The sequence below is a fragment of the Carcharodon carcharias genome, chromosome 26 (assembly GCF_017639515.1).
Source record: "Carcharodon carcharias isolate sCarCar2 chromosome 26, sCarCar2.pri, whole genome shotgun sequence".
Lineage (NCBI taxonomy): Eukaryota > Metazoa > Chordata > Chondrichthyes > Lamniformes > Lamnidae > Carcharodon > Carcharodon carcharias.
In genome coordinates, this window is record NC_054492.1 from 27,865,094 (window position 1) to 27,888,433 (window position 23,340).

Consider the following 23,340-nt stretch of genomic DNA (forward strand, 5'->3'; position numbering starts at 1 on the left):
TAGCATTGTGGGTAAGGAAGCAGTTCTTTCATTCACTCTTATGGCTTGCATTTCAATGTAGAAAAGACTGCTAGTTTACTTTTGAAGATTCCAAGTCTGCCTTGGAGGGCACTGAATCACATAGCCAGCCCTTACATTGCAAGTAAACCTATTGCTCCATTGCCATATCTGGAGCAGTGGAGTTGGGTATTTACTTGTGGCATCTGGGGTCACAACAATAAAGGTCAACCATAATACTTTGTAGAGATGTGATAAAAATGTTCATTTCCCCAACTGTACACTTCTTAATTAATTGACTGTGGGTGAAAAAAGCTGTAAGTGAAATCACAGACTCAAAGTAATTCCTAAGGAAAAATAGAAAAGAGATGAAATATAAGCTGGTTTAAGGTTGGGGGGTGGGGGGTGGTGGTGTGGGACAGGTAGAGCTATATAGAAAGCCAGTGATTGGTGGAGATAGCCAAAAGATGTCACAGATAAAAGAACAAAGAAGTGTTGAAGGTGGTGATATTATCTAAAGAATGTGCTAATAGGTGACATTAAAGGTAGAAAGCAGGATGAGCAAGGTACAGATAGCCCTTGTGGGGGTGGGGTGGGGGGAAGGGAGCGAAATAGGCTAAAAGGTAGAGATAAAACAATGGATGGAAATACATTTAAAAATAATGGAAATAGGCGGGAAAAGAAAAATCTATATAAATTATTGGAAAAAAGGGGATCGGAAAGGGGTTGGGGGTGGAGGAGAGAGTTCATGATCTAAAATTGTTGAACTCAATATTCAGTCCGGAAGGCTATAAATGCCTAGTCGGAAGATGAGGTGCTGTTCCTCCAGTTTGCGTTGAGCTTCACTGGAACAACGCAGCATGCCAAGGACAGACATGTGGGCATGAGAGCAGGGTAGTGTGTTGAAATGGCAAGCGACAGGGAGGTCTGGTTCATGCTTGTGGACAGACCGAAGGTGTTCCGCAAAGCGGTCACCCAGTCTGCTTTTGCTCTCTTCAATGTAGAGGAAACTGCATTTGGAGCAGTGAATGCAGTAGACTAAATTGAGAGAAGTGCAAATGAAATGCTGCTTCACTTGAAGGGAGTGTTTGGGCCCTTGGATGGTGAGGAGAGGGGAAGTAAAGGGGCAGGTGTTGCAACTTATGTGGTTGCATGGGAAGGTGCCATGGGAGGGGGTTGGGGTGTAGGGGGTGATGGAGGAGTGGACAAGGGTGTCCCAGAGGGAACGATCCCTGCGGAATGCTTCCGGCGGGGGTGAAGGGAAGATGTGTTTGGTGGTGGCATCATGCTGGAGTTGGCAGAAATGGCGGAGGATGATCCTTTGAATGCGGAGGCTGGTGGGGTGATAAGTGAGGACTATATTTAAATGTATTTCCATCCATTATTATATCTACCTTTTAGCCTATTTCGATCCCTTCCCCCCACCCCAGCAGGGCTATCTGTACCTTGCTTGTCCTGCTTTCTACCCTTAATGTCACCTATTAGCACATTCGTTAGATAATATCACCACCTTCAACACCTCTTTGTCCTTTTGTCTATGACATCTTTTGGCTATCTCCACCTATCACTGGCTCACTATCCAGCTCTACCTGTCCCACCCCCTTTAAACCAGGTTATATTTCACCTCTTTTCTATTTTTCCTGAGTTCTGTTGAACAGTCATACGTACTCGAAACGTTAACTGTGTTCCTCTCCACAGATGCTGCCAGACCTGCTGAGTTTTTCCAGGTATTTTTATTTTTGTTTCGGATTTCCAGCATCCGCAGTTTTTTGCTTTTATCAAAATAATTAATTTGGCACTCACACCAGGAGGATGACTGGTGTGGAAACTAGAAATATTACTGGTAATTTTTTTTAGGTCAAGGTATGCTTGAGGCATTGTAAAAGAGGCCTTTATTTTGCATCTAACCTGTGGTATTTCTATTGTAGAAGTGGTTTGTGCTGACAGCGCATTCAGTCAGTAGAAAATACTGTATTCTTTAACATACCTTAAATTTCATCATTTGTCTTTAACTGTGCTGACTTTTACCCACCAATGCCCTAACAGGTTTCTGTGAAATTTAGCATGAATGTTGCAATTTGTAACAAGTAATTGGATATTCAATCTTTATCTCCCCTCCCCTCTGTTCAATCTGTAGAATCAACTGTAAACATGCATTGCATCACCCAGTTCTTTCACCTATTCTCGCCGCTTTTTCAATTGATAATGTATGTGCATGTATCTGTTATGTGCCGTTTCCTTAGCCATGACTATACCTAGCTTTAACAGGCCATATAAAGTACCAATTATGCTACTGTTATTTATATTCAATCATATTTTATCTTTTTCCCATATTTCCATTGTCATAGTCCTGCAGAAAGAAAATGCTGGGGAGAGCCTCTAATCAGGATGATTTACTGTACAGTGACATGATTTTGTTCTATAGGTGTCATGTCATATGATGTATTGACCAAAATTTAGGTGGTGACATCAGTTTAATCAAATTAGTTACCCTCAAGTAACTAACTTTTTGTTGCTGCTTAAAAGATCTGTTAGTTGGCAACATCTATACACTGAGCATCTCAGTAGGGGCAGGATTTTACAGTTGACCTGTGGGGCGGACCCAACATGCACACACATAAAATGATGTGCAATGACGTCAGGTGTGCATCCCGACAGCACTGCGCGCCATCGTGGTATTTCGGAAGGCGGGTACAATATGATGTGCTCACCATTAATTAACAGGACAGTTAAGGCCTTTGAGGCAGTAATTGACATCGATTTTGCGCAGCCCGTGGGATTTTCAGGGCGTCGCACGGGCACAACGGGCAAGCAGGAAGGCCAGGTTTTCATAAACCTCATCCACGGATGGGATAAGAGGGGTGAATGGGATTGCTAATGTGAGTTGTTAGTACTTTGGAGTATTACTTACTGCTACTTGCTTTTGTGAACAGGACAACTTGATTTCAGAGCTGCTTTGACAGAAATAACAGGCTTCAGTTCAGGACTCTGGAGGAGTCATGACACTTGGGACCTTCAAGGTATCAGACAGCCTTCCCTTACCATGGGAACGGAGATTGTGGTCTCCACTGGAGGCACCTCCTCTGAGGAGGAAGAGAGGGCCACAAGGGGTACGAGGCCAGGAGGCCCTATTCAGCCTCCAGGGGAGCCACCTGTGGGAGGACAGGCGCAGGCATAAGGGGTGCAGGGCCAACAGGAAGTCCAAGGTCGAAGGGGCCGCAGACAATGTCACTATCCTGCAGCCAGGGTTTACAGGCGGCGATGCAGCTACCTGAATATTTCTGAGGTGCAATGCCAAAGGAGGCTCCGTATCTCTAGGGAGACAGTGACCTCCATCTGTCAGATGATCGGCTCTGAGATCAGCTTCAACTGTGTGGGTGGACACCCCATGCCAGTGGCGCTGAAGGTCGCTGTGGCCCTCAACTTCTATGCCTCTGGCTCTTTCCAGGGGTCAGTGGTGATCTTTGTGGAGTCCCCCGATCAGCTGTCCATAGTTGTGTCAAACTGGTGACTGTTCAGGCCTGCATTGACTTTTATTCACTATCGCATGGACGAGGCCAGCCAGGCAGAGCGAGCCAGAGGCTTTGCCGCGATTACTGGGCTCCTCTGCATCCAGGATGCAATCGACTGCACACGTGGCAATCGAGGCGCCAGTGGATGAGCTGGGAGCCTTCATCAACAGGAAGCGATTCCACTCCATGAATGTGCAGATAATGTGTGACCACAGGATGCAGATTCTGCAAGCCTCTGCAAGGTACCCAGGCAGCTTCCATGACGCTTACATCCTGAGACACTCACAGGTGCCAAGGCTCTTCAGTGCTCCAGCCTGGCTGGATGGATGGCTGCTGGTTGACGAGGGCTATCCCCTCAAAAGGTGGCTCATGACGCCTCTCCACCATCCAAAAACCGAGGCCGAGCAGCGGTATAATAGGAGCCATGCCTCCACAAGGGCAGTGATAGAGAGAACCATCGGTCTTCTCAAGATGCGCTTCCGATGCCTGGACAGTTCAGCAGGTACACTGCCATACCTCGCAGATCATGTGTCACTGATCGTGGTTGCAAGCTGCGCTCTCCATAACCTGGTGCTGGAAAGGGGGAGCGAGGTGGAGGAAGATGATGTTGATGCAGCTGTTCTGGCAGCAGACTTTGCGTCCAGTAGTGAGTCCGAGGGCGAGCAAGCTCAGGAGAATGCTGAAGAGATAACACTGACCTGGGCAACTTCCAGGGAGGCAGGGACACCTGGGAGGCTTTGATCCAGTGCTCCTTCAGCTAGCCTATCAAAGAGAACCAACACCACATGCCATGGCTGCAGGCTCCATACTTGATACCTGAGAGCAATATTTCCTTGGTCGACAACATGCACTATGTGCCATTTCAACGAAGCTCAATGACAAACAAGTCGCTCATAACATCATGGGTTCCCCTTCACCTGCAGAACTAATGGAGCACCCAGAGGCTTGTTGAGAACAAACACATTTAATGCTTTGCAGCTTGGCATACATAAATCAAACTAAATGAAAAGGTGTTCAATATCACACCAACTTAACAATAACATAAAAGTGGGGCAGAAGAAAACCACTAGTGATAAGCTCATGTTGTGCCTAAGGTGATTTACGCTTATGCTTGCGGGTGCCACGTCTAGGTGCTCCCCCCTCGCTGACACCAGCATTGGAGACAGCTTGCTCACTCTGCTGTCCTGTTGGCCTTGGCGGGTGTCCTCTGGCTCGTGGAGCCTGTGCTGTCCCCGCCTGGGAGGGAGCAGCCAGTTGCAGGCTGGCATCTCCCCAGTCGCCGCAGCCTCATCAGATGCCACAATCACTGGCAGAGGGGCAGAGGAGCTGCTGCCCTCATCCGGAGTGCCCTGAGAGGAGCCCGTAGAGATGACAAACAGCTTGTGCACCAACATCAGGTCACTTTGAACGTCTCTGTCCACCATTGATGGATGGTGATACTGGGTGCCCAATCCATCTCCCACACTGACAGTGACCACCTTAGGTCAATGCCAACGTGAGAGCTCGCAGATTCGAGCGCATCCCCAGGAAGCCCTGATTGATCTTCTGGAGGAGCCCCTCCACAAGAATCACCACTCTATCACGGAAGAGGCAGTGCGCTTGGCCATGAGAGTCATTGCATTGCTTGATCTCCGCATGGACTCCTCCACAACAGAGACCATGGAACGTATTCCTTCATGTTTCTCTGCCAGATCCTTCTGCACACCCTGCTGGACTTCCAGCATCTGCTGCCTCTTGGAAGACTCCAGATGCACATAATCAGCCACCAACTGAGGATGTTCCTGGTCCCCAGCAGACCTCTGACTGCCTGCGCCCTGGGCACTCTCTGTTTCCACCTGCACCTCAAGCAAATGTGAAGTGCCCTCACCACTGTGCACCGAGATACTAGCCGTTGATCTTATTCCCACCGAGGTGCTGGTATCTGCACTGGTGCCTGCCTGGCTGAGAAGTTGTGAAGCTGGTGCGTTCATATCATCTGTGCCTTCAGGGGTGAGTGGTGGTCCCTCAGGCTCCTGAGACCGGGCGTGCTCTGGTGGACCTGAAAGAAAGAACAAGGGCATTGATTAGTTGAAGTAGTTACACTGTTAATGTGCATGCCTGGCACCCGGATCAGGATGCCCGCATCTTTCCATTATCAATAGGGATTCCATGTTGGAGGCTGAAATCAATATACAGTCAACAGTAGAATGGTTGCAATGACAGACATTGGGATCTCAGTGCACTGCACTCTTACCTCCCAGTGGCACCCCAACCTCACCGAGGTCAGTTGATCTAGGCGCGTGGTGCCTCTCGAACTCCAGTGCCTCCTGCTCATATCTGGTGAGGATCAGAAGGTGGGGTTGCCCTCTGCCAGTCCGCAGCCTCTCAGCATGTGTGCTGTCATTTGAAAGGAGAGAGGAGCATTGAATAGTCCATCCTAGACCTGCATTGCCATTGCAGCCTTGTCACCCCCACCTGAGGAAAACCATGCAGGGCTCATCCTATTCATGACTCTGGAAATGCAAAACACTCATTCCTAGCAGCCAGGGCTCACCACTTCCTTGCCCAGATGCTGCCTCCGTGACATTTGCCACTCACGCTCTAAGAACTTCCAAACCCATGACCACTACCACCTATAAGGACAAGGGCAGCAGATGGATGGGAACACCACCACCTGGAAGTTCCCCCTCCAAGTCACTCAGCATCCTGACTTGGAAATGTATTGCCATTCCTTCACAAGTCCTGGAACTCGTCCCCTAACAGCACTGTGGGTGTACTTACACCACATGGACTGCAGCGGTTCAAGAAGGCAGATCATCACCTTCTCACCGGCAACTAGGGCTGGGCAATAATGCCGGCCAAGCCAGCAAAGCCCACACCCTGTGAATGAATGAATTAAAAATAACAGAATTCTGAGGTGAGGTGAGGGGTGAGGTTGGGTGGGGGGCAACCTAACTGCTGTGCTAAATGACCCATGCCAACACGGTACCCACCCTTCCCGATCGCAGCAGGTCATTAAAACGCTTACAGTACTGCAAATATGTGCATCTCACCAGATCGTGGGAGCTGACCTGTGATGCTGCCACCTCCCAGGCATATTTGGTTAGGTATGGGAGCCTCCTCCTCCAGTCCCTTGGGACAAGGATATCCCAGCGTGCTGCCACCTCCTCGAGGACGGCTGCCTGCACCGATTTTGAAGAGGCCGCCAGGTCGCCATTAGATCTGATGGACATCAGCCTCCCGCCCCTTCCCGCTGATCTCAGGAGCTGTGAAGTACGCTGGGCATAAAATCGCAGTGCACACCCAATCGCGGGCGGCTGCTGGGTTCCCAACTCCTGCCGAGCCCACCCACCAACTGAAAAATTCTGGCCTAGAAGATAAAACAAGGATAATTAGGATTGAGAAATAGGCTGAAGAGTTGTCCTGCTGGAAGTTATGGTAAGTGTTGAATACTTATGCCCATATTTGAGCTACTGTATTCAAATTAGACAACAGTAACAGTAATTTCCATTATTAATGCCTTAGTAAAGCTGCGCTTTAGGCAAACAAGTATGTCCTTGGTGTTCAGTGTTTCTGAGGTGGGCACTTTTATAGAGGAATGGTTTGCCTAGCCTGGCGCAATCAATTAATTGTTTTAGGCAAGGTAGGAAATGCTTTAAAAAGATTTTCTTTCCTTCATCTGGGACAATCAACATACAATGTTGCAGCAAGTGTGTAGCCATTTGTCTCTGACTCTTACCTGAGGCAACTGACCCAGCAGTAGTAGGAGAACTGCCAGAGGCCTACCAACAGCATGTAAATGAATATGACCCTGGAAGATTCATAAAGTTCAACATTCGCCAGGACAATTGGATACAAACCATCTAACAACCCAACACATCAGAAAATCCAGTCCATAGAGTCCCAACCTCTATTAACAATAGTTTCCAAGCTCCCTCAATAATTGCTTTGTTAGACCATTGGTTTGCAACATTGTGTTCAGTCAAGATAGCTATCAGTGAGACATAAATGTGGCATTAGGTTACCAATATGTTCTACTCTCCAACATCACCAAAACCACAGTTAGTGGGTAAAGTCCATGGACAGCCACAAAAAATTTACAGTTGCTTAGCTACTATATTTGATGATGCATGAGTTTAGAGGACTGTACAGAGAAAATGAGGATCACTATTCATTTTATTGAACAAAACAAACTTCACTAATAGCACATAAATTATTTTGATGTAAATGTGCATAATGTAAATAACAGGCACCCCTTGACATTTGTAATTTGTTTCTCTTGCACTGCTTTAGCATTTGGGTTACTCAGTGACGATATTTTAATTCCACAGAGCTTACCATGTGCCAAGTGGAAAAATATTAGCAGTTAAGGTAAGATGAAAATTCTATTTATATGTGTATTTATGCAGTTGTTAAACAGTGTATGCTACTGTTAATTTTTTGAAATGCTCTTTTTGTTGGTATTGTGCACATTGCATCGTTCAGGCAATTTTTACCTTTCGTGAAATCTGCATTACTCATTTCCACCCCCCCCCATAGCCAACAGCACCGAGGCCAATTGCCATCCTACCTGAGATCAATTAACCCCGTTTAATTTGGGAATCAAACCTGGTTACTAATGGTCTTTGTGGCTTAGTGCCATACCAGGGAAAATATTTCGCCACCAGGTTAACATTGTAGATACTTTGTGTAATACAGTACGATAAAATGTTTAAGGTATTTGTCTAACAATCTAAAGGTTTTGAATTGGATGCCCTCCATGGGAAGTTGTTAAATTCAATAAATCTATTTATTTGTAGGCTGCCACCAGGAAAAATGACTAAGAAAGCTGCCAGAATGTTTTAAAATCTAACTGGTTCACTAACTTATTTCTTAGCAGGGGACCTGCTACCTTTATGTTTACTCCCCATTATGTCATTGACACTTAATACCTGTGAATTGGGCTAGCAAGATACTGATTTGTTTTAAAAAAATAACATACCCAAATAATATTTTAGAATATAAATACAAGTTTTCGGATCACTAATAGTATTTGCCCTTACAGCAACGGTATCCTACATATGTAGTTGAATGCAGTTAAATGAAAATTATCAACATCAGTTATAAATTATGTGGCTAGTCATAAATTTGAAAGATGTATTCTTCCTCATTCATTCAAGCTCACTTTACAAAGATGATATTGCCATTGACCCACAGAGGAAGATCTACTTTGCATAATGGCATTTAAAGAAAATCTTATCCTGTGCTTTTTTTTAGATGTTTTTCCTTAATTCTGTTCTCCAGCATATTGTTCACACAGCATTGTTTTACAAGAATAGACGCACAAGACAAAAAAAAATTCTGACATAGTGGGCGAAATCCCAGTTTTGCACTAAGTGCATTAGCGGGCCATTTACCTGCCAGCCATGATGGCGGGTTTTCATGCTGTATCGTCCCAAACCCACCACATTATTTATGCATTCCTGAGAAACACGCTGTTTCCATGGCAGGCAGGCTCCAATTCACCTGTCATGCCGTCACCTCGCCGCTTCATCACGCCAGGCACCATGTTTAAAGTACAGCCGTGTTCAGTGCTTCCAGCCCAGGACTGCAGCAAAGAAGACTTGGCCCCGAAAGGCAAGGAGACTGCAGCCATCGATCACCCTTTGGATGTTGTGGAAGCCCGTTGTGATGTCCTCTACCCCGTCTCTGGCTGCAGGAGGGGCAGCGACGTTATCACTAGGGCTTGATAGGTGATGGCAGTGGTGATCAGTGCCAATGCTACACAGAAGAGGTTGGCTATCCAAAACAGATAGAGGATGAATGATCTCATCTGTCAGCTAGGGTATGGCAACTATCTCAGCACTCTAAACCTACACACTGAAGCCCATCACACATTCACTGGCATCTCACTCACTGCCAGCTCAAGGGACATCACCACCCATTCCCTCACATGTCCATAAAAGCAAAATACTGCGGATGCTGGAAATCTGAAACAAAAACAAAAATAGCTGGAAAAACTCAGCAGGTCTGACAACATCTGCGGAGAGGAACACAGTTAACATTTCGAATCCGAATGACTCTTCATCAGAACTAAGATTTCCAATGGTGGAGAACATGACCCGCCATTGGCAGGCTGAGCAGAAGGTCCAGAACTGGTTTCATGCCATCGTGAAACCAATCGCGCCATTTTGCCCACTCGCCACTGAGCACACCCAACACTGGCCGGCATGGAAAATCCCGGCTAGTGAAACAATTTCTTGTTTTAAATTTCTGAATAAGAATAGATCAACTATTGATTCAGATAAACAGTCATCTTTCATCTCCATATTATATAGCTGGCTGATCAGTCCCTGCCCCTAACCTCGATTAGACTGTTGAAAGGAGAACAGGATAAAGGGTGAAAGTTGATTATTTAAAAGTGCACCACACTACAATAAAAGCAAAATTTTGAAGAAAGCTAAAATCTAGGAAGATATATTATAGGCATAATAGACCTTTGAAATTGAGGACTTTTCTTAATCTCCTCATATTAACAATAACAAAAATGGTCCCTTTGAATAATTAGTCCTAGCTGGTAAAACAGTCTCAATAGATATGCTTGAATCAGAGCAGATGAAAGACTGCTTGCTATTCAAGATGCATGTGTTTTTTTCTTATGAATGCCTGTTCATTTGTAACAAAATATGAAGAATGCAATATGACATAGCAACATGAATGTCGAGGTGTACGAGGATACCACTGAGAAATTCTCAGTAAAATCAGGAGTCCGTAACTTAGCTTAAGCAGACAGTTACATAACAGCGCCCTGTAATGGATTTAAAACTTGTGCATAGCTAAAGCACCCTTCTCAGGTGTATGTAGACAATCCAGTGGCACGTTTCACAGAAGAGCAGCATAGTTCCCTCGTGCCTTCAATCAACTCCACCAAAACCGATTTGTCTGGTTTGTTGTTAGTGGGACCTTGTTGGTTGTTGGTTACAGTATAGCAATGGCATCAAAAGTGTTTCATTGGCTGTGAAGTATTTTGGGATGCCCTGAGGTAGTAGAAAGCATTGTATAATTGCATTTTTTTCATTTATAGTTTATTAAAGAATACAAATGGGAAATACTTTTAGTTTTTCTTTGAGCTTAACTTTAATTTTGTTTACATTTTCTGGAAAATTAAACTTGAGGCAAAAAAGGCTACCTATTTTCAACATGTATAACCTCCAAATTTGCATTCGATTAATCTGTAGACACGATATTAAGAATTTTCTTTTAAGTGAAAACTTGAGGTAGAGGTTTTATAATGAGTTTATCCTGCAGTTTCTTCAAGATCATAACCCAGTTTTTGATTTTAATTGTAAAAAAAATTAAAAATAGATCTGAATACAAACAATGATTAAATAGTTCTGTATACAAACTTTGAAGCAAATTTTGTATTGCCAGAGTACCCAGTTTGATAAATGTTACCACTGGATCAGGCGGAAGCTGGAAGCCAAAGGCCTTGTGTCACATCATTGGAGGTATATTCATGACTAGTGCTGTTCCCATAAAAAAATCATAATGATGCCAGTTATAATAATGTCACATTAATGCCAGTATCAACCTGTTTAAAACAAACTGAAAATCAATCCAAATAACATACCCTCCCCGAAATAGGAATTATTGTGCTTCCAACTAGAGGTCCAGACATAGGTATAGCAATTTCCTCATTCACTTTTAAAATAGTAGGTTTAATGTTCAAATTATGTATATATAGATTTAAACGGGGTGAGATATAAAAATGGAAAGTAAGAATTAGTCAATTGCGCAGCCTAATCCCAAGTTATATTATTGTTTTTGGTTGTATTTTTGAAAAAAAACAATGAGTAAATTGAAGTCTTCTCAAAATTTGTTATTTAGCTTTTTATATACATACATAAAAAGGTAGGTAGTACTTACTTTTTTCTTATAACTAGCCTTGACTACTGTTGGGCACAACTCAGCATTCAAATACTTAATTTGATTAATCATTTATAAAGTAATCATGCATCTCATGCTGCAAAAGTACATATAAAGACAGTTGTGTCAGCTAGGGATTATATAAGTAAATTAAACAGGAATAGGAGCTTAATTTGACCTGTGATTCTGCACTCCCTCCCTTAAGTGGAATGTGTGCTGCTCCTGCAAATAGACGAAGTCATCCATGTCAGCCAGTGATGAATTGCCTTATTTATACTGTATATTTTAATAGCTTTGCACTAATTTAAGTTGAGCACAAAGAGTAAATTATAATTCAGTCAGTTGACTGCTTGTATTTAACTTGACAACTCATCCTTGTTTGTCCTGGAGGTGTATTGGTGATCTGAGCAAATTTACTCAGGTACTCCACTCTCAGCCTTAAATGCTATTCCTATTAATTGAGGGACATTGGGATGTATGGCAGTGAATTATTCCATTTTTTTTTCACCGGGAGACCCTGAGTTGAATTTTGTTGGCGAATGACTATTGATTCACAAGTATGTGGTTTTAAATTTTCCTTGGCAGCAGGATATTACAGTTACAAGTCAATTTGAAGCTGCTTTTTATAAATCACCCTACAGCAAGGTAAAAAATGGGTTTCCACATGATCTCAAATATGTTCCCCACGATATAAAAAAAATGAAGGCTTTTGTGTGTTGTGTTAACCAGTCATGTGCTGGTTGTCCTGTGTAACCTAAGTGCATTTGTGTTTCAAGCTTTAATTTCTGTTTTAATGACAAACTCTCCTCTCTGGCTTCATAAACTACAACACACACACAATACCCCAGCTTGCCTTTTCATTATCACCTCCATTTCTTGCTAAACCTTCTGGCTCTCCATGCCCCAGTGGATTGACTCTTAAGATTCTTATGCACACCTTTAAGTCTCCATGGCATTGTGCCTCTACCTCCATGATCTCTCCACATAGCCACCTCTAATATCAGCCTACTTCTCGTGTCCCCTTCTACTTCATCATTGGCAGCCGATCCTTTAGCCACTGTGTCCCCCTCTTAGCAACTTTTTCTCCCTCTCTCTTGCTGTCAAGAGTTTTCTAAGGACCTTTCTCTTCTACCGTGCTTTCAGCTCTTCCTAATCCTTCACTTTCTCAATCTATGGCCTGGATTTTACAGTTGCAGTGTCAGTGAAACTGTCAGCATTCGCCATCATTACAACTATGAAACTGACAGCAACTTCTGGGATCTGGGATGCACAGAAATGCAAAAGTTGCTGTCAGTTATTCCCTGTTCCTCCACAGTGTGCACTGTTGAAGATGGGTTTTTTTTTAGAAATAACTTGAATTGATGTGAACTTCCATTTTTATGCTATTCGTCTTGCTGTAAAAACATTTGAAATATTTACTCCTTGCTAACTGAGGTCTAACGGGGTTTATTAGTTCAATTCAATTCACTATTATTTTGTTATGAAATTTTGTTTCAGGTACATTGCTTGTTCATTACAAAAATAAAGAAAAATGAATAATAGCAATAAAAGAAAGAAAATTACTCTATCACAAAGATCTAACTTTGTTTAAATATGTATTAAAATCTATTCCAATGCATTAAAGTAATCAGTCAGAGAGCCCTGGTCCTGAGTACATATCCTCATCCATACATCAAACTCTTGTTTGTGCCCTTCTCTATAAGAACTTTAAACAAGTTCAGGAACTGATTTGTCCTGCACTTGATGCCTTTTCTCTGAACGCATCCAACAGTAACACTGAGACAAGGGGTGATTTTCATTGTTCATGACATGTTTTACTTTCATCAAAATTCTTCAAGAGCAGATTTCATCAAGAGAGATCTGCTCATCAAATATCCTTCCTGCCTGGTTCTGAACCCTTAAAGAGTCTGCTTTCCTAAAACAACAGTACCAGGCGAGACATCCAAAAAGGATAGCACTCTCAACTACAGCCATAGAGAAGAGTTTCATGATTGTAAAGGTTTATACGAAAGGATTTTAGTTTTCTGAGATAGTATGATTGTGTACGCCCCTTGGCCATCACATCTCTATATGTTCCCACCAATTCAACTTATCATCTACTTTGACACCTAGATACTTGTAGTTAGTTACTATTTCACTGTTCACATCATGAATCTTCACAGGAACAATATCATTAACTGGCTTTTTCTCAAAATCTATAACTAGTTATTTAGTCTTGTTTTTATATAGTTTAAGAGAATTGTTATCGCACTAAGTTATGAGCTTCTCCATGCGTTTCTATAGTATATTTCGTTATTCCTTATGAGCACAAGCACCATATCATCAGCCTACTTCAGGATTGTTATGCCATCCTACTGTGAACGAGTCATTTGTATAGAGGATAAAAAGCAAAGGTGGAAGTACACAACCCTGAAGAGATCCAGTTTTCATTAACATGGGCTCCAAATAAATCCCAGAGACTAACACCTGTTGGGTCTTATTGTGAAGGAACTCATTGATCCAAAGTAGCATCAAATTTTTTCAGTAAGCTTGGTTGCATGGTGTTAAAAGCTGAAGAGAAACCAACAAAGGTAGCACAAGCATAGGTTGATAGGCAAACTGTAACTTTTTATTCTTTCATGGGATGTGGACATTTCTGGCAAGGTCAGCATTTCTTGCCCACCCCTAATTGCCTTGCCAAGCCATTTCAGAGGGCAGTTGAGAGTAAACCACATTGCTGTGGAGTCATATGTAGACCAGACCAGGTAAGGATGGCAGATTTCCTTCCTTAAAGGGCATTAGTGCCCTTTAGAACCAGATGGGTTTTTACAATGATCAGTTTCATGGCACTGTTACTGAGAGTAGCTTTCAATTCCAGGTTTATTAATTGAATTTAAATTCCACCAGCTGCCGTGGTGAGATTTGAACTTGAGTCCTCAGAGCAATAACCTGGGCCTCCAGATTACTAGTCTACTGACATTACCACTAAGCCACCATCTCCCCCCCCCAGATCAATAAACTTTTTAGGTCAACTGATCAATATGTGGAACAAGAGGATCGAAAAGAATGTTTGACATGAAACAAGTGAAACACTTCATGACTATCAATGATGTAAAGCACTGTCAGATAATTATGGAAGAATATTTTTAATGTCAATTTTGCCTGTATATAAACTGTATGTTATATAGATACCTGGATGCAGTTAATTAACCTAACCATCCCTGGGAAGTTAATCAGGGTTCTAAACACAAGAGCAGAATTGAACAGTTTATTCCAGCCCTCAAATTCAACATGCATTGAATTCTAGATTTGAAATTGTTCTTCTGCCATGTCATTCCATTGGCTATCAGTGTAAATGCTGACATTAGAGTATTTCATATGTTTGATTAGTCACATTCAAGCAAAGAACTATGATATCATTCTTACCCAGGACTTCAAGATTGCGATTCCAGGGCCTCCCATTGGCCTACTGGGCGAGGATGCCATCCACCAGATCATACAGATCAAAAGGCTCAGATTTGATTCATGTGGTTAGTTGAGCTTACCTGGGGCAACAATTACTTGGCCTCAGTAAGTTGAAAGAGGAGAAACCATTCAGTTTCTGCTCCTGATCACTATACAGTGATTCTTGCACACAATTGAAGACTGATTCAGTGTTGGCAGTGTTTCCTTCAGATAGCCTGTTGATTCTGTCTAAGCTCCCATTAAGGAGTCGCCACATAGTTGAAATGCCAGCACACTTCCATAGCCTTAGAAATAAAGTAGCAAGTACTGAGTAACTTGATAAACCTTTTAATAATACATCCATTTGCTTAAGACATTGAAACCATCACAAAATTAATAGTTTTTGAGGTTTACTGGCCTGTAGTGACTGTGTAGGCAAATGCAGCAGAATTTGGCACTAGTAGCATCCCAGAAATAGCAAAGAAATGAATTACCAGCCAGTCTCTTTTTAGGGGTACTAGCTGAGTGAAAATCTTGACCTGGAAGAGAACTATTTGAATAGTATCTTGGGAGCTTCAGAATTCATTGTGAAGTGTGACATATTGTACCCTGTCAGTGCTTCACTAGTATATTAGCCTGGGTTATATTTTGTAAACTGGTGCATGGCTTGAACCCATAACCTTCTGATCTGGAGGTGAGAGTGTTACCACTAGGAGAGGAGATTAGAAATTTAGAAGAAAAAACACTTGAATTTCTTACCTCCCCTTATAAATCCACAACCTTTAAAAACCCAACCTTGGCAATTCTTACCCATTGCATCTTGAGTTGTTTTATCTTCCCCATTACTTCAACTTTGATGGTGTCATGCAAGACGGGCCTTAGATTTTCAGTCTGGTTTCTCAATAAGAACAATAATTCACATCTTCCAATTTACGTAGAAATGATCCACCATTGATTGCTGACAACTGCTGCAGCCTGTCACTTAATGTATAAAATTGCAATATTTAGCCAATTAGCACATGGTTACATTTTGTTTTATTTTATTGCAGGTTATTCCCTTAGACATTACAGTTGAACTTCAAAAACAAATTATGTCAGAGCTAGAAATTCTTTATAAGGTAATTCTACAACATTTAACTGCTAATTTTAGCTTTGTTTGACTTCATTAAATTGTGAGACCTTTTCTTAAAATGACTTTTTTTTTTGTTATTCAAATGCTTACAGTGTGATTCATCGTATATAATAGGATTTTATGGTGCATTTTTTGTGGAAAACAGGATATCAATATGTACAGAATTCATGGATGGTGAGTTTGGAGGTTATTTTATATTTAACATTTTTGTAAGGACCTTATCTGAGCTGTGGGTTTTTTTTGCCCATATGCTGGGCATCCACAAATCTGGCTACTTCGATGATATGTTCCTTTCTGCTAGGGTATGTAAATCAAAACTGGAATAAATGAGGACACTTGACAGCTTAGAATGCTTTAGAAAAAAATCTAACCCCAGAGTCTGTATTGAGACATACTGCAAAAAAAAATTTCACTTTATCATTAGTAACTTGTTACACTTAAATCCACAGTGGCCCTGCAGCTTATCAGTGAATATAGCTAGATTTGATGGCGCTTGAACTATTAGCTGAAACCTGATTTAGATGGCAAATAGGCAACATTTCAATTTGGAGTATAGCTTAGAGGATTTGTGGGTGCCTTGATGGAATGTAATGTATTTGCAATGGATTCAAAAGCAGACGAGTTGGTTAGGGCTGAATGAATTTCTGTGCTTAGTATACAAAACAAAAAAACAGAACTATTGAATGCCAAAAAGTGTTATGTTCATGAATGATCAATACATGTCCATACATTGTCATACCAAATGAATAACGGGTTAAAAAGCTAAATGCTTTGGCTTCATCCATTGGATGTTTGTGTATATTTTTCTTTTATTTATTCTTTCATGGGAGGTGGGCATTACTGGCAAGGCCAGTTTTTGTTGCCTATTCCTAATTGTCTTGAACTGGCTTGCTAGGCTTTTTCAAGGGGCTGTGGGCCTGGACCGGGCGAGGATGGAAAATTTCCTTTCCTAAAGGACATTAATGAACTAGATAGGTTTTTTAATGACAATTGATAGTTTCATAGTCACCATTATTGAGACTAGCTTTCAATTCCAGATTCTCATTATTTGAATTTAAATTCCACCAGCTGCCATGGTGGGATTGGAACCCATGGCCCCAGCACATTAATTTGGGCCCCTGGATTACTATGCCAGTGACATCACCACTATGCTACCATCTCCCTATATATGTAAAGCTAAAAAATATTTTCTTTGAAGCCTGTTTTCTCATAGCTTTTTACTATGTTGGAAAGGCCTTGCCCCATGCTGGGGATATGGTTCCACAGGCATTTGTCTAATCTGGGTAGGGGTATAGCTCCCCAGTTACTGATCCATGCTGGGGGTATGATTTCACACACAGTAACCCAGTACTGTTAGGGATGTGATTCCATAGCTGCTGACCCACTCTGGAGGTATGGTTCCATAGAGAGTGACATATCCTAGAGGTATAGCTCTGCAGGTGCTGACACGTACTCAAGTATGGTTCAACAGGTCCAACACTTTTGAAGTAATATGATACTGAGCATAATATCATCTTCAAAAGGCATCACTATCGGCAGAGTAGCATTTTTATTGGTCTCAGAAAGGCTAGTGGCAACTCCAAAGACATAGTAACAAAATACAAGTGTTCTAGGGTTATAAGTCTTAGAAAGAAAAATGCTGTTATGATTAATTTTCTTTTCATTTATGAAATGTGGGCATTGCTGGCTAGGTCAGCATTTATTGCCCATCCATAGTTGCCTTGAGAAGTTAAAGTGGTGAGCTGCCTTCTTGAACACTGCATTCCCTGTGGTGGAGGTACACCCATAGCGCTGTTAGGGAGGGAGTTCCAGAAATCAGCGCCAGTGAAGGAACAGCGATATATTTCAAGTCAGGATGGTGAGTGGCTTGAAGAGGAGATGGTGTTCCTATGTGTCTGCTGCCCTTGTCCTACTGTTCTAGTGTTCTAGTGTTAGTGGTCGTGGGTTTGGAAAGTGCTGCCTAAGGAGCCTCGGTGAGTTTGTGCAGTGCATCTTGTAGATGGTACACACTGCTGCCACTGTGCATCGTGGTGGAGAGAGTGAATGTTCCTGGATGTGGTGCCAATCAGGCAGGCTACTTTGTCCTAGATGGTGTCAAGCTTCTTGAGTGTTGTCGGAGCTGCACTCATCCAGGTTCCATCACACTCCAGCTCACAGCGAAACCCATTCTACAGGAGCCAGTAACTGACGACTAATATAAAATCAGCTTTAGTTTGAGCTGTGATATCTGCAATATCTGGACTGATATTTCCCATCACTTAAGTATGTCAGAATTCTGACACCATCCTGACTTGGAAATACATCGCTGTTCCTTCGCTGTTGCTGGATCAAAATCCTGGAATTCCCTTCCTAACAGCACTGTGGGTGTACCTACACCACATGGATTGCAGCTGTTCAAGAAGGCAGCTCACCACCACCTTCTCAAGGGCAACTAGGGGTGGGCAATAAATGCTAGCACAGCCAGCGAAGCCCACATCCTGTGATTGAATTTTTAAAAACAATTCCCTCCTATTGGTCACTTACTTCTTGTTTATGCCTCCATTGATGAAAGAGTCCTGCCTGGTCAAACAGAATTTTAATGGTGCAATTTTTCACATTATCAATTACTACCAGATAGATTGGCAGCATTTCCATGGTATGTTGTGTATGCCTTCATTCAAAGGATTCAATTAAGTAATCTATTTTTTCATTTCAATATAAATAAATAAAAGAAATAGTTCACAAATTTCTGCTTCCTTTCGTGAATTTCAATTTGTTGGACGTAGTTTGGACTTTAAACCCTAATTACCTGTATTCTCTTTAACACTGCATTTATAGTGGTTTTAAAATGAGTACAATAAGTGCCTTAAGTAATTGGATGTTGTACTTGACCTTGAACCAGATGGGGTGCTCTAGTATATTCAGCCATAAGAGCACAAAAGTAATTTATTTTAGAGCTTATAGTTAATGATTGTAATAATCATAATTTAATTTAATATGTATTCATGTTTTTCTCCTCTATTATAATTTCCTTTAGGAGGTTCTTTGGATGTATATAGAAAAATCCCTGAGCACGTACTAGGCAGAATCTCTGTTGCAGTAAGTCTAAATATTTTAAAAATTGATACCTTAACATCATATTTGGGAAAATATGTATTAATTCCAATTTGCATAGAATAAATTCAGAAAAAAATCACGACACCAAAAATCATTAAACTGTTTTGTATATATTTTTATATATAACACATACACATGGTGAAGAATCTTAGGTGACAGACACAAATTGCAATTTGCATATTATCACAGCCTAAGGGATGTTTGGAATTGTAGATACGGTTAGCTGGCTAAAGATTACAGGTAGGTCTTGTAAAAGTAATTAGATGTAACACTTCTATAATTTTTAGGCTGGTTGGGGACATCCTAATGGAGTTTGTTTTTAAAACCTTTTATGACTGGATCTGAACTCCTCATTTACTGAAACAAGCATAACAGCAGGTGTAAGTGTGACTGATCATTAGAGCCGAAATAAATAGTATAATCTTTCATTGGTGGTTTTACAAGGTGAAATACACTTGAGGGGTTCTACATTGCAGAATGTTAGGATGTATGTGTGCTTATGATTTGCCATTTTCACGTTCTCAATCATCCAACCATGTTGTAGGGGAAGTGTTGAATGGAAGACACAATTAGAGACCTAGTTATCCTGGATCACTCAGGCACACTTTGTTCTGGTCAGCTGTGGAGTAACATTCATAAAGACCTTTCCTATTAGCCAGAGAACAGGGTGAGGTATGGAGGGAGAAAAAAATCAATCTTACCAATATTCTTCTTGTTACGCTAGCCAGCTTTCATCCCTCAAACAACAGCACTAAAACAGATTATCCGATAATTCATATTGCTGTTTGTGGGACCTTGCTGTTCATAAATTGGCTGCTGCATTTCCTACATTATAAGAGTGATTACACTTCAAAAGTAATTCATTGTCTGCAAAGCACTTTGAGAGGTGCTATATAAGTGCAAGTTTCTTGAAAGGCGCTACATAAATGCAAGTTTCTTCTTTTGTCTTGCTCTTCCAAATATCTAATATATGAATGTCCTTGTGTATATTTTAAGAAGAAAATACTTCCTTAGTAATGATGGACATGGGGTCCAAACATCTCTCTGTGGGCTGGTTAAGATTTAAACCTCATACTATTAATAGCATTTAATGCACCATAAGATCAGGTGCATAAATTGCACATTCAAACAGGATTTCAAAATCCAACAAAAAGCTGTGTTGTAATTTGGCACTTGACAAACCTTGTAAAAAAGTTAGATCAAGTTGTGTTGTTTATAGAGTCAGTTAACCCCTTGAGTTCTCAAGAAGTTCTTCACGATATGGATAACTCATTTGGATTAAAGAAGTAGGCTAATCAGGGTTAAAACTCTTTTTTGGTCTCATTTGGATAAAAATAAAAGATCTAATTCAGCAATCCAGAGTTCCCAGTGGGAATACACAAAGGCAGTGAATTTTGACAATAGGGTTGCAATGCTATAACATGGATTCTCCAACCCATGCTCCCTTCCAGTGCTTGTCCTTGCTATCAGTGTGGCAGAAAGCCAGAAATGCCATTTAACCCCCCAAGCTTGTTCCTGTGAAGTGGTAGTACTTTACTGTATGATAGATTCAACCTAACATTTCATTTCATGTTGGTGGTGCATATTCATAGTTTAAATGCTAAGAAAGGAATACTCTGTAAAATCCTTCCCTGACATGCTTAACTGGAGCAGACATTGCGTAAGTATAACAGTCCAGTATAAACATAACCTGCTAGCTGAATAATACGGCATTGAAATCGAGATGTGAGATATTAGAAACAAAGATGTAATCATTAAATTCCTCTCCCTTCTATTATTAATGAAAGCATTAACTCATTTCAGGCTAATGCCTTTGTTAAAATAAGCAACAAAGGAATTGCATATGAACATGTTAATGTATTCATTATCAATATTGCAAAACCTAATTTCAATCTAGTGGTTTTTGAATCAATATTTTGGTAAACGCAGGCTCTTTGCTGATTTATATATGGGATCCCTGGCTTTATAAATAGAGGCTTAGAGTAGAAAAGGAAGGAAGGAAGTTATGCAAAACTTTTATCAAACACTGGTTAGGCCCCAGGTGGAATATGGTGACCAATTTAGGGCACCACCCTTTGGGAAGGATGTCAAGGCCTTGGGGAAGGTGCAGAGGAAATTCAGTAGAATAGCTCCAGTTATATGATAGCAGAACTCAGTTCTGTAGAGAGATGAGAGAAGCTGGAATTGTTTCCCTGGGAGCAAAGGAGATGAAGGGGAGTTTTAATGGTGGTGTTCAAAATCACAAAGGGATAGAGTAGAAAAGGAAAGGCCTGTTCCAGAAGACACAGATTTAAGGTAACTAGGGGAAAAGAACCAGAGATGACATGAGAAAAAAATGTCACAAGTTTTTGTCATTGGGAGTGCACTGCCAGAAAGGTTTATGGAAGTAGATCCTGTAGCAACTTTCAAAAGGAAATTGAGTAGGTATTTGAAGGGGTAGAATTTATAAGTCTATGGGGAAAGGACAGGGTGATGGGACTAATAGTTTTTTCAAAGAGCTGGCACAGGCATGAATGGGCTTCTGTTCTGTTTCATTCCATACCTCTATGATATAAAAATTCTTGAGACATGTCTATTTCCTGTTTGCATTACATACTAATTTTTTTATAATGGTGGGAATGCCTAAAGTGCAGCATTAATATCTGCTTCTATTATACTTAATAGGTAGCACTCCAATTTGTAATGCAGTCCTCTCAGAGATATAACAAGCCATCCAAATCCATTTGCCGTTTAGACTGTTGCAACTTACACAGCTTAAAAAAATACAGTTTCCTCCAACTCAAGCCAAAGAGGATACACTAGTGATGTATTAAGAGCCTTGTGTATAGCACATGTACGTATCATGCTTACGTTCTGTAACATTTTCTTGATCACACTTGAGAACTCCCATAGATTTGCTAAAGTGTGACAACTAAAATATAACAGGAATTAAGTGTGACGTGTACAGGAAGTATGTGCTATACATAAGACTTTCAATACATTATCTTCCCTTCTTCCTCTGAGTCTTGGAATTTGTTCGTTACCTTATGACTGTGTACTGCTTATGTGTAGGTGAACAGCCACGGCTGTTTTTCATTCTTTCATGGGATTTGCATGCGCTAGCAAGGCCAGCGTTTGTTGCCCATCCATAATTGTTCCTGAGAAGGTTATGGTGAGCCACCTTCTTGAATTGCTGCAGTTCACCTGGTGTAAGTACACCCAGAATGCTGTTAGGAAGGGAGTTCCAGGTTTTTGACCCAGAGATAGTGAAGGAAATAAGGATATATTTCCAAGTCAGCTTGGTGTGTGTCTTGGAAGGGAACTTGAAGGTGGTGATGTTCCCATGTGTCTGCTCCCTTGACCTTCAATGTGATAGAAGTTAAGAGTTTGGAAGATACTGTTGAAGGAAGCTTGGTGAGTGGCTACAGTGCATCTTGTATATAGTACACACTGCTGCCACTGATGTGAATGTTTAAGGTGGTAGATAGGGTGCTGATCAAGCTGACTGCTTTGTCCTGTGTGGTATTGAGCTTCTTGAGTGTCATTGGAGCTGATTCATCCAGGCAATTGGAGAGTATTCCATCACACTCCTGACTTGTGCATTGTAGATAGTGGACAGACTTTGGGGAGCCAGGAGGTGAGTTACTCACCATTGGATTCTCAGCCTTTACAGAATCACAGAATCTCTCAGTGCAGAAGAGGCCCTTCGGCTCATCGAGTCTGCTCTAACACGTGAGAAACACCTGACCTACCTACCTAATCCCATTTACCAGCACTTGGCCCATAGCCTTGAATGTTGTAATGTGCCAAGTGCTCATCCAGGTACTTTTTAAAGGATGTGAGGCAACCCACCTCCACCACCCTCCCAGGCAGTGCATTCCAGACCGTCACCACCCTCTGGGTAAAAAGATTTTTCCTCACATCCCCCTAAACTTCCTGCCCCTCACCTTAAACTTATGTCCCCTCGTGACTGACCCTTCAGCTAAGGGGAACAGCTGCTCCCTGTCCACTCTGTCCATCCCCTCATAATCTTGTACACCTTGATCAGGTCGCCCTTCAGCCTTCTCTGCTCTAACGAAAACAACCCAAGTCTATCCAACCCCACTTCATAACTTAAATGTTTCATCCCAGGCAACATCCTGGTGAATCTCCTCTGTACCCCTTCCAGTCCAATCACATCCTTCCTATAATGTGGCAACTAGAACTGCACACAGTACTCCAGCTCTGGCCTCACCATAGGGTAATCTATACCTCGATTGATAAAGGCAAGTGTCCCATATGCCCTTTTCACCACCCCACTAACATGCCCCTCCGTCT

The 23,340-nt window shown here is 41.7% G+C and overlaps 1 protein-coding gene across 10 annotated transcripts in view; it reads left to right on the forward strand.

Moving 5' to 3' along the window:
* The window catches only part of map2k5 (mitogen-activated protein kinase kinase 5), a 275,892-nt gene that overhangs the window by 116,217 nt on the left and 136,335 nt on the right, over positions 1 to 23,340 (forward strand). For all 10 annotated transcript variants that reach the window (XM_041174736.1, XM_041174728.1, XM_041174729.1 and 7 more), the window contains 4 exons: positions 7,820 to 7,859; positions 15,866 to 15,934; positions 16,041 to 16,122; positions 18,965 to 19,026. In XM_041174736.1, the coding sequence (XP_041030670.1) occupies positions 7,820 to 7,859; positions 15,866 to 15,934; positions 16,041 to 16,122; positions 18,965 to 19,026 (253 nt within the window). The remainder of the gene's footprint in view (positions 1 to 7,819; positions 7,860 to 15,865; positions 15,935 to 16,040; positions 16,123 to 18,964; positions 19,027 to 23,340) is intronic.